Source organism: Penicillium cosmopolitanum (genome assembly GCF_028827165.1).
Source record: "Penicillium cosmopolitanum strain IBT 29677 chromosome Unknown utg000009l:1.0-9042332.0:1.0-9050551.0, whole genome shotgun sequence".
In the NCBI taxonomy this organism is placed as follows: Eukaryota; Fungi; Ascomycota; class Eurotiomycetes; order Eurotiales; family Aspergillaceae; genus Penicillium; species Penicillium cosmopolitanum.
The window spans coordinates 2,720,213-2,734,192 of NW_026622679.1; the positions used below are offsets into that span (position 1 = coordinate 2,720,213).

The 13,980-nt window shown below is 50.6% G+C and overlaps 6 protein-coding genes across 6 annotated transcripts; 4 read left to right on the top strand and 2 right to left on the bottom strand.

Annotated features, from left to right (window-relative positions):
* Positions 1-575: 575 nt before the first annotated feature.
* Positions 576-3,130, top strand: N7509_009130 (PDPK1 family serine/threonine-protein kinase; the record flags this gene model as incomplete). The annotated part of the gene is made up of 2 exons (XM_056633767.1): positions 576-2,699; positions 2,756-3,130. 2 exons carry the CDS (start codon positions 576-578, stop codon positions 3,128-3,130), a joined length of 2,499 nt encoding a protein of 832 aa, XP_056484387.1.
* A 1,217-nt stretch (positions 3,131-4,347) lies between these two features.
* On the bottom strand, positions 4,348-6,297 carry N7509_009131 (Zn(II)2Cys6 transcription factor; the record flags this gene model as incomplete). The annotated part of the gene is made up of 2 exons (XM_056633768.1): positions 4,348-5,170; positions 5,225-6,297. 2 exons carry the CDS (start codon positions 6,295-6,297, stop codon positions 4,348-4,350), a joined length of 1,896 nt encoding a protein of 631 aa, XP_056484388.1.
* A 309-nt stretch (positions 6,298-6,606) lies between these two features.
* N7509_009132 (uncharacterized protein) lies at positions 6,607-7,049 on the top strand (the record flags this gene model as incomplete). Its single annotated transcript, XM_056633769.1, has 4 exons — positions 6,607-6,639; positions 6,712-6,729; positions 6,788-6,902; positions 6,967-7,049. 4 exons carry the CDS (start codon positions 6,607-6,609, stop codon positions 7,047-7,049), a joined length of 249 nt encoding a protein of 82 aa, XP_056484389.1.
* Positions 7,050-8,993: 1,944 nt separating this feature from the next.
* On the top strand, positions 8,994-9,803 carry midA (putative cell wall protein; the record flags this gene model as incomplete). The annotated part of the gene is made up of 1 exon (XM_056633770.1): positions 8,994-9,803. The coding sequence occupies one exon, from the start codon at positions 8,994-8,996 to the stop codon at positions 9,801-9,803; it is 810 nt and encodes a 269-aa protein (XP_056484390.1).
* Positions 9,804-10,511: 708 nt separating this feature from the next.
* On the top strand, positions 10,512-11,937 carry N7509_009134 (uncharacterized protein; the record flags this gene model as incomplete). The annotated part of the gene is made up of 3 exons (XM_056633771.1): positions 10,512-10,529; positions 10,573-10,634; positions 10,977-11,937. The coding sequence occupies 3 exons, from the start codon at positions 10,512-10,514 to the stop codon at positions 11,935-11,937; spliced, it is 1,041 nt and encodes a 346-aa protein (XP_056484391.1).
* Positions 11,938-12,440: 503 nt separating this feature from the next.
* pex19 (putative peroxisomal membrane protein receptor Pex19) lies at positions 12,441-13,733 on the bottom strand (the record flags this gene model as incomplete). Its single annotated transcript, XM_056633772.1, has 3 exons — positions 12,441-12,557; positions 12,629-13,527; positions 13,598-13,733. The coding sequence occupies 3 exons, from the start codon at positions 13,731-13,733 to the stop codon at positions 12,441-12,443; spliced, it is 1,152 nt and encodes a 383-aa protein (XP_056484392.1).
* Between the last annotated feature and the right edge of the window lie 247 nt (positions 13,734-13,980).

Here is a 13,980-nt window from a genome sequence, read left to right on the forward strand (position 1 = left end):
GAGGATAGTAATTGAGATGGAAACTGAGAAAATGAAGAGAGAGGGAGAGGAAGAGAGGAAGTCACGAAGTTGAAGATACTCGTAATATCAAGATGGGGAACTACTTCTACTTCTACTACAGGTCACGGTATCATAGCTACCACAACTATACCATCGCATATACATGATCTTCGGAATATAGAATATACTCACTAGCATACTAGTATACTAAGTACTAAGACTAATATTATTTATATCTACATTCCCTCGAAATCTGTCAGGCTCAGCCCCCTCGACACTAGACCTTTTCTTCTACTAGTCAGACGGAGCCTCCTGTTGATCCTTTCTGCCCCCCCTCCTCTCTGTCTCTGTCTATGTCTCTCCTCTCCCTCCCTCTCGATTCTTCACTCCTCAACTCCTCACTCCGACCATGTTAATTCGCCCTTCATCGCCGCCTTAGTCGTCAACATTTGCACGTTTTGGCCTCGGGTTCTGGTGCTGCCTCACTAGCTTCCCCGGCCATTCTCCTTTTCCCCTTTCCTCCCGAAACTCTTCCCCCCCACCAACCATCCCTCGCACATTCGTCGCCCAACGCCATGAACGGGGATCTCAGCCTGTCCCAGTCCCTGGGAGGGCTGCGGATCGCAAACCCCGATGATTCGCCTCTGCGTACTGACGATGCGCCCGATGGTTACATACGATCCAGTCCATCCGGGGGTCCGGATGAGTCGTTATCAACACATCCACAGAATCCCCTGTCAAATGACGACCACCCAACACCTTTCCCGGCCGCACCCATCGAAGCGCCGATACCAAATGAGAACCGAACTTCCGTCATCAATCCCATTCCAGACGTCCCTCCACCATCTTCCGCCCAGTACCAGCCCTACTCGACACAACCACACTCCACGCCCCCAAATCCGAATCGGCCCCTTTCCTCCGTGTACACAAACGGCTCGGCCACCTCCGTTCTGCCCCGCGACAACTCATATCGTATGAGAACCGACTCGGGTGCCTCCTCAACCTCTACACAGCACTCGCGGATAGATACGCGCGGCGGAAACTCAGCTCTCCTGGCCGGTGTTCCCACGCGCGATAATTCTCACAGCGACCGTTCCTACCGCACAACTCAGATCCCGGCCAATGGGCCGGCAGTGATGCGGCAGACATCACGAGCACACGCCAGAGCTGGAGTGGCACCACAGATGTCTCGCACCCCCTATGCGATGGAGAATGGCCCAGCGGCCAGCAGTGAGGAATGGCAGGATCGAGGAGCCGCCGTCTCGGTGAGGCAGGAGGTCGATGCCAACGGGAAGACCGTGGCGCGTTTCGTAAAGAAGGGAGTCCGGGACTTTTCATTTGGAAATACTCTTGGAGAAGGTTCCTACAGTACAGTGGTATCCGCGACAGACCGACAAACTTTGAAGGAATACGCGATCAAAATTCTGGATAAGCGACACATCATCAAGGAAAAGAAGGTTAAATACGTCAATATCGAGAAGGACACCTTGAACCGCCTTACTGATCACCCCGGCATCGTGCGACTCTACTACACTTTCCAAGATGAGCGATCACTTTACTTTGTTCTAGACCTGTGCAAAGGAGGAGAACTTCTGGGCGTCCTAAAGCGCATGACCACATTTGACGAAGAGTGTACCAGATTTTATGGTGCCCAAATCCTCGACACAATAGACTATATGCACAAGCGGGGAGTCATTCATCGAGATCTGAAGCCAGAAAATGTCCTCCTCGACCACCAGATGTACGTCAAAATCACCGATTTCGGCACGGCCAAGATTCTCAAAACCCCTCCACGACGACCGGATGAGAGCTCAAGCTCTATCCCGATTGATATGGCCGATCTCCCGGAAGAGGAACGAGCGAGCTCTTTTGTCGGCACCGCGGAATATGTCAGTCCCGAGTTGTTGACGGAAAAGAATGCTTGCAAGGCTAGTGATTTGTGGGCATTCGGCTGCATTATCTACCAACTTTTGGCGGGTCGCCCGCCTTTCAAAGCAGGCAACGAATACCAAACCTTTCAAAAGATCGTGGCTTTGGATTACGAATTTCCGATTGGATTCCCTGCCGTGGCTCGGGATCTTGTTGAGCGCCTTTTAGTTCTTGAGCCCACCCGGCGCTTGCAAATTGAGCATATCAAGAATCACGAATTCTTTGAAGGCATTTCATGGGGTTCGGAATTGTGGAAACAGAAAGCCCCGCGACTTAAAGCATACGTCCCTCCACCACGAGAGCCCATCAAATTGAATGGTGCTGAAGGCGGCGATAACTTTCCCCCGGCCATCTCCACTGCTCCGTCTAATGCTACCCAAAGTTCTCGCGCGCTGCCTCGTGTGGTCACGGAATTACCACCACCCAGTCAACTTGATATCGAATGGTCTCCTGTGCTCAGCAAATCCAATGAGCGCATTCTCAAATTGGGGAATATGGTAGTCATATCTTCTCCTGCTTCCCACAGTCCGACATCAAAGAACGGTAGTGGTGAAGTTGAGACACCCGGGAGATTCTCGCGATTTTTCTCAGGAACAGCAACTAAGAAGCGGAATCGATTGGTCATGGTCACTTCTTCGGGTCGCATCATCCTTGCTGCCTCTGGCGGTGATGAGAAAAAATCAAAGCTTGAAATTCCACTTCTCGCAGCCGGAACGCACTATAGAAGCACAACAGATGCCAAGGGGCATTCCTCTTGGGTGGTTGATACGGTATGTCAAAAATCAATCATTGTGCGATTAGCTCAAATTCTAACTTAATTCCACAGAGAGACAAACATTTCGTCTTCGAAGATTCGAAACCATCCTCAAGCAACATCGGATCTACTGCACTATCGGCGCAGGAGTGGCTAGATGCCCTCGACCGGGCTAGGGAAATGGCTTTAGCACAACAAAGCGCTGGTCCTTATTCTGCCGAGGATGCTTTCCGTGACATCTCTTCTGGGTTCTCAAGCCATGCCAACACACTCGATCGCACCTCCGATCTACAGCAGAATGAGAACACGAACCACAATCACAACCATGGCCATTCCTCAGGACGCAATCATCTGGTGAAACATCAGGCCACCGATTCCGAGTCGACAAAAGGGAAAAAGCGTTTCAGCAGGCGTCATTCAAAGAACGGCCTCGCCGCCGTTTTCTAATCCCCGGCTACGCCAATCTCGGCATCGCCTAATTTCAACACCAGAATTTGCGTTCTGTGTCGAGCACCTCTCCTATAACTTATTCTTGTAACTCGCGTCTACACACAGAAGACGGGCGCCTTCTCTGCATACCTCGTGCCCTTTGCATTTTATCGTGACGAGCGTGTTTTGTCATGTTGGGTTATGTTTCTGCATTTAGAATCGGAAGTGAGCATGATTTTTTTCTCCATTTTTTGTCTGCTTTCATTGCGTTCATTCAAGTTTGCCCTTTCTCCCGTCTCTTTCCTAGCTGTTATATATCCCTGATTTGATTCGAAGCATATCGTCGCGAACCTCATTGAGGCTCATTGTTTCTTTCCGCTTCTGGCGACTTTGGACCTTTTCATTTCATTTCAGATGTTGATCACTGACCTGCCGGTTCGCGGTAGAAAGCACTGTCCTGCGAATTCTTCAATTGTGATTTTTTTTCCGACTCTTTTCTTTTTTCTCTTCTGTCTGTCATACCCTCCAGAAAAGGATTTGGATCAAGCGCTATACCGTTCATTGCCTTTCTTTTTCTTTCTTTTCTCCCTCCCTCATGTTCCTGTCCAGCTTCCCTTCCATCATTATTCCACCCTCTCCCCGCTACTTCGCTAGCTCGACTCCTTGATTCCTCATGCCCTTGACCCTAGGCGGGCACTATTTCACTGTGAATGTTTCTCTCCTCTAACTTGTCTCCCTCCCTCTCCAATTCCTATACAAACTTCCTCTCCTTTCTCTTTTACCCTCGGCCAGAACAAAAAAGAAAATTGATATACCCGATGGGCATCGGCTGCTCCAGCATCTTCATTGGCTTTCTTTCAGTTTTAATTTTGGTAGACATTAGGATTGGGTGTAATTTGGCACTAAGTACATCTATGTGAACCTTGGAAGTATACATATTCTGCGATAACTCTCCGATTCACAACTTGCAAGGATGTGACAGTAGGTAAACACTAAACCTTGGAACAAGTACTAGTATCCACCCAGTGGGCGTGGAAGGCGGCAGTACTAGTACTAGTAGTGTACGACAATGTAGTTACTTTGGGCTGAGTTGAGTTTTATTTTCGTGCCCAGGTGGCAATCAAAGATCAATATCGATGAGATTATATACAAACATTATGACCGTTATTCGTGAGAAGCCAAAACATAACCGCCGATATGTGCACTAGATGGCATATGTAAAAAGAAGAAAGGTATTATATGAAGAGCCAATCAAGCCGAGATTCATCCAGTTCATCGATCCAGTCGAATGTATCGTCGCCGTCTTCATTATCGTCACCATTGCCGACTTGTGAATCAAGATACCCATCACGCTCGCGTCGCTTTTGGTCTTTGGTTTGCCACATCAACCTTAGTACCCAGGCTGCATTGCGAACATTGACACTGGTAACGGCTTGGTACAATGCACCGAGTCTCTCGAGAACGAGCGCACGCTGCGAGGGACGGCGGCATTCCGCGCCTGCTATAAACGTGGGCCAGATGAGGCATTTGAAGTGAGGGTCGGAAGAAGGAATGGAGCATAGCTCGGCAATGAGCTTGTCCGCGATGATGGAGTGGTCGGCTGGAACTCCGACGTCTGTCCAGGGAGGGGAGAAGCCTTCCCTAGATCTAGAGAGTACGCGACTAGTGTAAAGGTAGACGGCGGCTTGGTAGCAGCTGGCGAGAGTGATGCGGTGAGAGACGTCGGTCAAGTAGTGATTTTGTTGCATTTCGTGGGCCCAGGCGACTGGGTCAAAGCTGCGAATTCCTTGGAGGAGAGCCACATATGATTCCAGGGTGAGCGGTCTTCCAAGCTGCATCGACATTGGCAGGGCTGTTGGTCGCGGAATGGCGGCTGCGATTTCAGAGTCCGGGTACCAGAGGGTGTGCACGAAGAATATCACTTCAAGAAGATAGGCGGGACATCCGATCCAGGAGGTTACTTCGAGTCGTTTGAGCATAGCTGGACCCATGGCCGACGAGTAGAATGGCTTAGAGAGAGCGCCTGGCCGTGCGAGTGTTGATCCCATGATTTCCAAACTGAAATTCTGGTTAGTCTTTGGTGATTGAAGGTGGATGTACAATAAAACTTACATCAAGCAGCCATCGACGGCGAATGACTCAAGTCCCTGTAGCATTCCCTGGCCGAGTTCGTCTTCAGGTCGATCCCTGAGAAGCTTCTTCGCGCCCTCAATGTGGTAGCTCCAGGCGCCACTGCCCGATTCGAACAAATCTAGGAGCGCTAGGACGATTATGGTAGCCAGAGTCCTGTCGTCTCTCTGTGAAAGTGGATTGGAGAGGTCTTTGGATAATTGACCAAGCGTTCTCTGCTTAAATTCCAGAAAGTGTTGGAATGCTTTTGAAGGCGGTCGGTTGGCGCCTGTTGGGGAAATGAAGTTTTCAATGTCCTCGGGGGTCAATTGCGTGTCTGCCATTAGCAGGCTCTGCTTTGACCAGGGCATTGTGGCCGCTTCCGAGTTCGTTGCGAGTGAGAAATGGAGAGCTCCCATTGAAGATAGAGCTAGCCCTAGAAGCGGCGAGTCTCCGACCAAATTTATAATATTTCGCCACGGGTTATTCGATCCGGCGTAGACAACGAAGTCTCCCGCCATGCATTGATTATAGTGGTGCAGATAAAATCGTGAAAGTCGTGACATGTCTTTGAATAGCGGGTCGACCAGCCCCCACGGTGCTGGAACGTCCTCTGTTGAGCTTCCGTGAGGAACTTGTACCAGTGCAGTATCACCCTGCCCCGGAAGGTCCAACCCAAGCAGTGCATCTTCTTTTGCTGGTCCAAATATAACAGTATCTAGTGTGTCTTGGGTCCAGGCGTCGGCTTCCGGACTCGACTGAGTCCCGCAGCTGGATGAGTCATTCTCGGGCGAAGACTTCGCGATGGAGAAGAAGTTGAAGCCAGGGGTATTTTGAGGTGCAGTATCATTGGATTCGGAGGCAGGTGGGGATTTCGCATCGCCGTCGGACTTGTTCACATCGTCAAAGGAACGGCCCATCATTTTGCCACGACTGGCAACACCACCTTTGACCCAGACCAAAGGCTTTTGGTAGCCCAAACATTCTTTACCTGCATCTCGGCACTTCCTGCAAGTCGGCTGACCATTATCGCAAATGATGCGACGGCGGCGACAGGTATAGCAACCTTTTGTCATGATCGGCGGAGGGGATCTGGAATTCTCAAGGGGAGTATAAACGAGGCTGGCGACTGCGGAGCTGTTTGACTCGCCATCGCGGTCATATATTGTCGAATAATTTCAACGGTTCACGCAGTCATTGCTGAACGGGCACTGCAGTTGATAATATGGAGAAATTGGCGGAGTCAAAATGGCGGCGGCGAGCCTCCGCAGACAAATCAGTCATCAGTGCGGGGCTTACTAAGAATGCAACTCCGCCTGGCCAAATCCGCGAATGCTGAGCCGAGCACTTTTGCCTCTCGTTCTACGAGCCCAAGAAGATTCACCATGGTATATTTCCTCTTTGTGCGGCAGCTGGAGGTGAGTGCACATTCCATAATACCTTCTTAAGCCCTTCGTCGATAGATGATCGCTGACCCGGGTACTCCGTAGATCTGGATGACTGCCAGAGTAGGTTCGATGTCTCTGCTGGTCGCAGATCCGTATACTAATTTGATATCGACTCCAGCTCTTGCGAAGTCCTATTTTCCACCAGATGGTTGGCAAGGTCCATCAGCGCGTGCAGCAAGTTCGCCATGGTATCCCTCCGGAACCGTCGCGCACCTCGCTCGAGAGTGATCAAGGTAGGGAGCCCCCCAAATGTGGTCCCAAGAGATTCCGATGAGATGCTGACCTCGTGATTTGCAGGTCTTGGCTTGAAGAAGTTCGTCAACTATTTCAAGGAAGAGATCAAAGACCAGATGAAGGGCAAACCGCCCAACAAGCTGTGATTCAAGAGATCGCTGGCGTTTTTGCATTGTGTTTTCAGCTCTGACCGGATGATACCCAACATAACCCATAATTGGAATTTCTTTTTGCTTTATCTTTTTTGCCCTCTTTTCATTTCTTTTTCATTTCTTTTTTCTTGGTTTTGCTTTTTTGGCCCCTCTGCTTTTTTTTTTTTTCTGAGCTGTCGAAATGGGACGCATTGTCTCCGCCATAAAATGGATGGTCTCTCAAAATCAAGACGTCATGTTCCACACACCTTTTCCTGGACTGTGCTGTGCTGTTGACCCGTGCGACTGGGAGTTGAAATGAAAATCGATACTCGTAGACTTGGCTAAATATTAAGTTACTACTTCGTACCTAAATATTGGAGAGCTGCCCAGTGCCAAAGGCATGAAAAAGGGGAATGTGTCCGGATTGGCTCTTATAAGAGCGCATATCGGACGAATCATATCCAGGCTCTAGAGGACCAGTACTCCGTACCTTGGGCTAGAATAGAATTCAATTTCAGTCTTCCGTGAGTGCGGCAGTTCATAGCCACAATCAGCCCAGTGTGTCTGTCAGGGCGGCAGCGTCCCAAAACTACTAGTGTTCCCTAGAAATATCTGCCAACCCTTCAGCGAGACTATTCTGCTAGCACCTACCTAGGTAGTAGTATACACTTGCTTAATCCTAACAATTCATGGTATTGAGTATGTAGTAAATGCCAGTGGGTAGGGTAGTGCCAAGTTGTAAATGCCCTTTATATCTATGTAGACTACTTCTGGCCGAAACACTGGGCCGAGTGCGGCTATAGAGCGTCGCACGCGAAGAGTACCTAGGCACCTTATCTGCTCAAAGAAACCTTGGAAGCCAGGTGAATATTTGGAGAATATTGTAAACAGAAGCTCCGGGAGTGGTTCAGGCAGTACCCCGTACCTGGCCAGAGGAACCGGGGCCCGCGGGCGTTCTCCGGCACCGAACGGAAGATTGCAGAGCGTATCCGTGGTTAGTTATGCATGGATTCATTATAGTTAACTAGTACTCCGTCCTGTGTACCGGACCTCCAGACTAGTAGATTGGCACAAAACAAATCCAATCAAATGGACAGGCTGGGTCAAGCCAACGCGGCGGTGGAGATTCGGGCCGACGTCAGAGCTGCTCCGTCAGCACCACAAAAAATATCCAGAAATCCAGGCACGCCACAGTGACCCAGTTAGGGCTAGTCACCGAAGGCCCGGTTCAGTCGGCTGACAGCAAGGAAATTTTCGAGTCGAGGGGTTGCTCCGAAATCCCCCTCGAGGCAAATCAAGAGGCAAGAGAATGGTACTCTGTACTTTCTGCGTCTGTATTCTTTCGGCGCGGAGTTGGCGCCAATATGGGCCAAGATCGACAAAAGGATGTGATGCACAATCAATCCAGCAGTCGAGGTGCTAAATATGGTTCAGTGGAGCCGATCGATTGGCGCCAAAAAATGGGAGTACTAGTAGTACTTGTAGTACTCGTAGTATGTGCATGGAAGTAAGGTCTCTTACTCCGTCATGAGTGGTTGGATGCTGTGTTTTGCAGGATCTACAAAGTGCAGGGTACAGAGTACACTGCAGGTTGTTGAAAATAGCAAAGCTCTTGTAACCCTAGCTGGTAACGGTGGTGGCCTAAAATGGCCCAAAAGGTGACTGCGTGGCCAAGGGAGACAACGGGTGAAACTAGGAGACAGTAGACTAGTCGAGCAGCCTCTTAAAATGGACCAAATTGGACCAAATTGGACCAAGTGGGTCCTCCAAGCCCCCATTCATTCCTCATTGGGTTTAGCCTTGAACATTGAGTGTTTCCCACTTGCTTTCTCCCTTTCTCTCTCGACTCCCGCTGACTCTCGACCCTTCCTTCCCTTCATCTCCGACTCTCGTTTTCGACATCATCCCCTCCACGATCGTTTCCTTTCTCATCTCGAGAATAACCTACATCCCATCATGCGTCTCGCTCGACTCTCGTTCCTGGCTCACGCCCTTCTCCTGACTGCCGTTGCGGCTCAGTCTGTTGCAGTCACCGACCTCGTCAATTCTGTCACCAGTGACTCCAGTTCATCATCCGAACCTGCTACCTCCGCCGACCCAACTACCAGCAGCTCTTCCTCCTCCTCCACTTCTTCTTCTTCTTCTTCTTCCTCATCATCTTCCGAACAGCCAACCACTACCTCCGCCGACCCAACCACTTCTTCCTCTTCTTCGTCCAAATCCACCACCTCAGCTGAGAACACCGCAGACAACACCTCAAAGACTACTTCATCTAAGAACAATGAACCTACCAAGACCTCAAGTGAGGATAGTTCCTCTACATCTGACGCCGCGTCCACCACCCAGACTCCCGTCGTCGAGACCATCACTTCCTACCAAACGGTTAGCGGTAGCACCGTGCCCCATGTCATGACCTCCACTTCTACCCCCGCCGCGGCCACATCCCCCTCGCTCAGTGGTGATAACAGCAGCAACTCCAGCTCCGGTGTCTCCGATTCTGACAAGAAGATCATCATCGGTGTTGTCGTGGGTGTCGGCGGTGCCATTGTCATCGGTGTTTTGGCTATCGTCATCTGGCGTATTCAGAAGAAGCGCAACGGACAGTACAACGAGGAAGATGATGACCTGATGGGCGGCACTGCTGTTGGATCCGGTCCCCGCGAGAAGGTTCCCAGCCCCGCCGCCGGTACCCAGGGTACCCCCTTCAAGAGCACACTCGACCAGTACCACAACCCTGGTCCCGTCAACGCTGCATCGAACTTCTAAGCCTCGGCTGAATTCGAACCATAAATGCAGTCTGCGACGTTTCGCATTAGTCGAAGTGTAAAAATCTCTTTTTTCTGTACGATCATCACGCAATTTTCAGGCGCTATGGACAGGGTTGGCGAAGGTCACGATCGCGTTTTTTCTTTCTTCTCTTTGGTTGCAGATTTCCAATTTTTCTGTCTTTTCGGGTGAACTTCGGCTGCCCTTCACTCTCCTTTTCGACATCATAGACTCGACATGCTGTTGTTTCTCACTCCTTTGAGCGTTCTTTGTCCGCAACCACCACATTCCTTGTGATCCCATCTCTCGATCCTCGCGCTACAATTACCCACGGCAGCTGTGTTATTCGGCTTTGCCTCGTTATTTCGTTATTTATTCCCCGTGCCGGAGCGCTTGGTTTTTCCCCTGGCTTTTCCGTCTCGAATATATCTATCCTGTTACTTAATACATCTCTACCTGCCCAGTCTCCCGTCGGTTCATCTTTTGATGTCCTAGGGTGTACTGAGGTATGTAAACTTTAGCCTTATAGTGAAAAGTTTCATTCAATTCTTGTGATCCTACATCAATTCAGGTCCATCATAATCTATACTGCTGCTTTGCTTTTCCTTTGGGGATGCTGGGCATTACACGGAAAAGAATGACATGGGCCATGTATGGGCTCATCCTAGGATATCTAAGATCTGTGAGATTGGTCCACTGATCTCGAAGATGATGCACATTCTCCACGTGGGTCATTCATCATAGACTAGATAACCCTATGTGCTCGTAGAAATTCGATCTTGATCTGGATTACATATCAAGAGTGGGTTCGATTGCCAACAACAAGTCCGTGTCCGTGAATAAAGCACTATGGCCACTTACTCTATACATTATTAATTACATTAAAGGTCCGTTGTCTTCATCATTGAAATATGTAGCCATTTCAGACGGATGAGTAGTACTCCGTACTCCATAGGGTATCTAGTATCTCGAAGGGTAATGGAATGTGCAGATCACCGCGTCCGCCCCTGGCTGGCCTGTTGATCCATTCTGCCTCCGCCGCCGCGACGCGCTCCTCCTCACGTGGCGGCTGGAATGCGCGTCGCGCAGTCAACGATACGATCGACAACTTTCCCCCAGCCTCTCACTCCATTTAAAAGAACTCCCAAAAGGCTATAACCTAACCTCACCTAGAACAATTCGAGTGGACCACGTCTCCAGAAACTCAAAACTACATCCATCTCAACTTCCAACTTCCAACTTCCATACTCCCGGACTCGGCGAAACCACAACAGACTTCCATATCCGAACCACGGAACCCACTTTGTCCCAACTTCGTCTTCCAATCTCCAACCTCCACCATGTTCGTGACACATCCCCTCCTTCCTCGCCAGCCACGCCCTGTCGCCAAACCGGCCATTATACACCGGTGCGACCTTCTCCATTGGGCCAGCGCAACTCCAACATCGCCACACCCCCGTGGACAATGGCCTCCGCGGGTCAATCAAAGCCTGGCATGGATGAGAACCAATTCTCTCCCGTCCAATTCCCGAACTTCTCCATCCACAGCAACCAGTTCCAGCCGCAAACGCAGGTTCAGGAAGGGCAAAAGCAGTCGTCAGCAAACATCTTCAGCCCGCCTTCAACCTCGCCCTTCCAGCACCAAACTTCTGCTCTCATGTCTCCTACCTCCCCCTCGCCCTCCAACAGACCCAAGTTCTCCGACCGCTACTCTGCTCAAATCGCCAACCCAATGAAGAACACCACATCACTCGCTCGCTCCAAGACACGCAAAATGTTCCTGAACCGCGTCAAGAACGAGCGCGACTCGGGCCGCTTCGAGGCACGTGGCGAGCAGATGATGATGGCAGAGCATATGGCCGATAAACGGAAATGGGAGGAGTCGATGACCAGGGACGTGGATTCCATGACGCAAGGGCTCGAGTTTGAGGATGATAATATGCTCCCGGAGCAAGATGCGGACATGCAAGCTCTGAATGAATTCGTCTCCCAGGAAGAGGCAATGGAGATGGCGCTTCAGGAATCTGCGGACTCCCAACCTGGGATGAATACCTCTTTCAGTGATGACGATTATGATGATATCTTCATGACCCTCCCTGACCCGGCTCAGTCGCAGGATATGGATATGTCGTAAGTAGTGCTTGTGCTTATTGTCGAAATTTTTGTTTGCGTTTCAGCGAGAGCGATTTCTTTTGATGGCGTTTTTATCTGATGTGGGTGATCTATGGATGTTATTATTATTGTGTGGATAGCTTAGGTATTGTCTTGCCTTCTGTGGCTTGAACTAGTTGTGTGTGAATATGGCCTGTGGCCTTGTATAGAAAGCAGAATACTAATAGAGTATCTGCAATCCATTCGTGGAACAAAAGAATCGTAATCAAATCGAAATCAAACCATGCTAAATTTCCACATCTAAATCCCCTGGGTTAATCATTGTCAACGACTGGTCTCGAGTACGTCCACGCTGCTGCTGGAGCAGCCGCAAACCTGACTTCTTTCTACGAGCAACTAATCACACCCTTCAGACAGCAAGAATCATAAATGGCATGCTTGAGTGTATTGGGTATCGACGCAGTTACGTATATGTAAAGTACAAAGCAAGCCGATGAATGTGCAAAGTCTATATCAGGAATCATCTTATTGTTGGGGACAATCGGGCATTCCCTCGGGCATCGCACCTGCAGCTGCACCTCCAATATCACCCATGAGAGGGTTGGAAATGAGTTCCTCTGGTGGGCTCCCAGCTGCTTGCATCTGTAAAGCATTAGCACATTGGTCTGCAATGATTCAGGTGCTCCAACGAAAAAGAAAAGGACTAAACTTACCTCTTGCATGCGCTCCCAAACATACTCACGGCATTTCGGATCCTCATCCGAGTAGCCCGTCTCCTCGAACTTCGTCACAATTTGCTTGACAATGCGAGCTTGTGTTTCATAACGTTCCATATCTGCCGCAGGGACCTTGTCCTCGGCCTTGTTCTTCTCGATCCAGGGTCCGAATTTACCGTCCAGCTCCTTCATGGGCTCGTAAAGCATCTCCTTATTTGAGAGCTGCTCCATCATTCCCATAAACATTTTAGTGAGGTCACCGCCATCCTCGCCTCCACCCGACGCACCGGCCTCGACAGCCTTGAGTAACTGGGCGAGCATATCTTCAGATAGCCCATCATCCGCAGACGCGGCCTCGGTAGCGCGATTTCCAGAATCCTGCATCCGCTCCATGGTCCGCTGAATAGCTTCATTGAAAGACTCAGCAGGTTGGTCGGAGTTGGCACCCGATGTAGAAGACGCAGTCGCAGCGGGTGCAGGTGAGGGTATAGCACCGCTTAACCCAGCGGCAGCATCGACACCAGCACCGCTGCCACCCTCCTCGGCCATCACATCAGCAAGTAGTTGTTTCAGGAAGTCCCCAGGCGGGATCCCACTATCTTCGAGCTGTTTGGCAAAGGCATCGGCGCCCCCCTCTAAGGATTGTTGGAAATTTTGGAAGTCAGCTCCCCCAGGTGCACCACTCGGCCCAGCTCCAGCTCCAGCTCCAGCTCCTGCAGCAAGTCCAGCGGCGGCTCCGCCATCACCCATCATACTAGCCATGTTCTTCTCCAACTCTTTCAGGAAAGCATCTTCGTCGAAATCAGCCGGCGCCGCACCGGCGCCGGTGGTGTTGGCCGATGGAGCAGGCGGTGCGGGCTGAGGAGCCTTTGGTTTGGAGAAATCATCTAGAACCTCTGTTGCGGGGGGGTTGCAGTGGTTAGCATGCAGGTCCGCAGGAGAGTTTGCGGAGCCGACCTAACCTACCATCTAGTTCGTCAAAGTCCGAGTCCTCGTCATCCCTTGGTTGCGCAGTCGGCTGGTTCTGCGGGGTTTCTATGGGAGGTGCAGGAGCAGTCGCGGGGGCGGACTCCTTGTCAACGGGGACAGAAGGGGTCGCCATGATGGATTTGACGAGGGGAGAGAAGAGTCAAGGAAATCAAGGAATTAAGGAACGGATGGGGACTCTCGGAGGCGCGTTTGATGCCGTTGTTGGTGCGATTGTTGTTCACTGTCTCCAGGGCATGTGACACGGCGAATTTGGCGGGGAACCGAAGGGCCGATCGCCGAGATTCAGTGTACGGACCCTCGGGGAGTACTGCATATTAACTGCATTCTACAATGCCTTGGTATAGGATACTCTTTTAAAG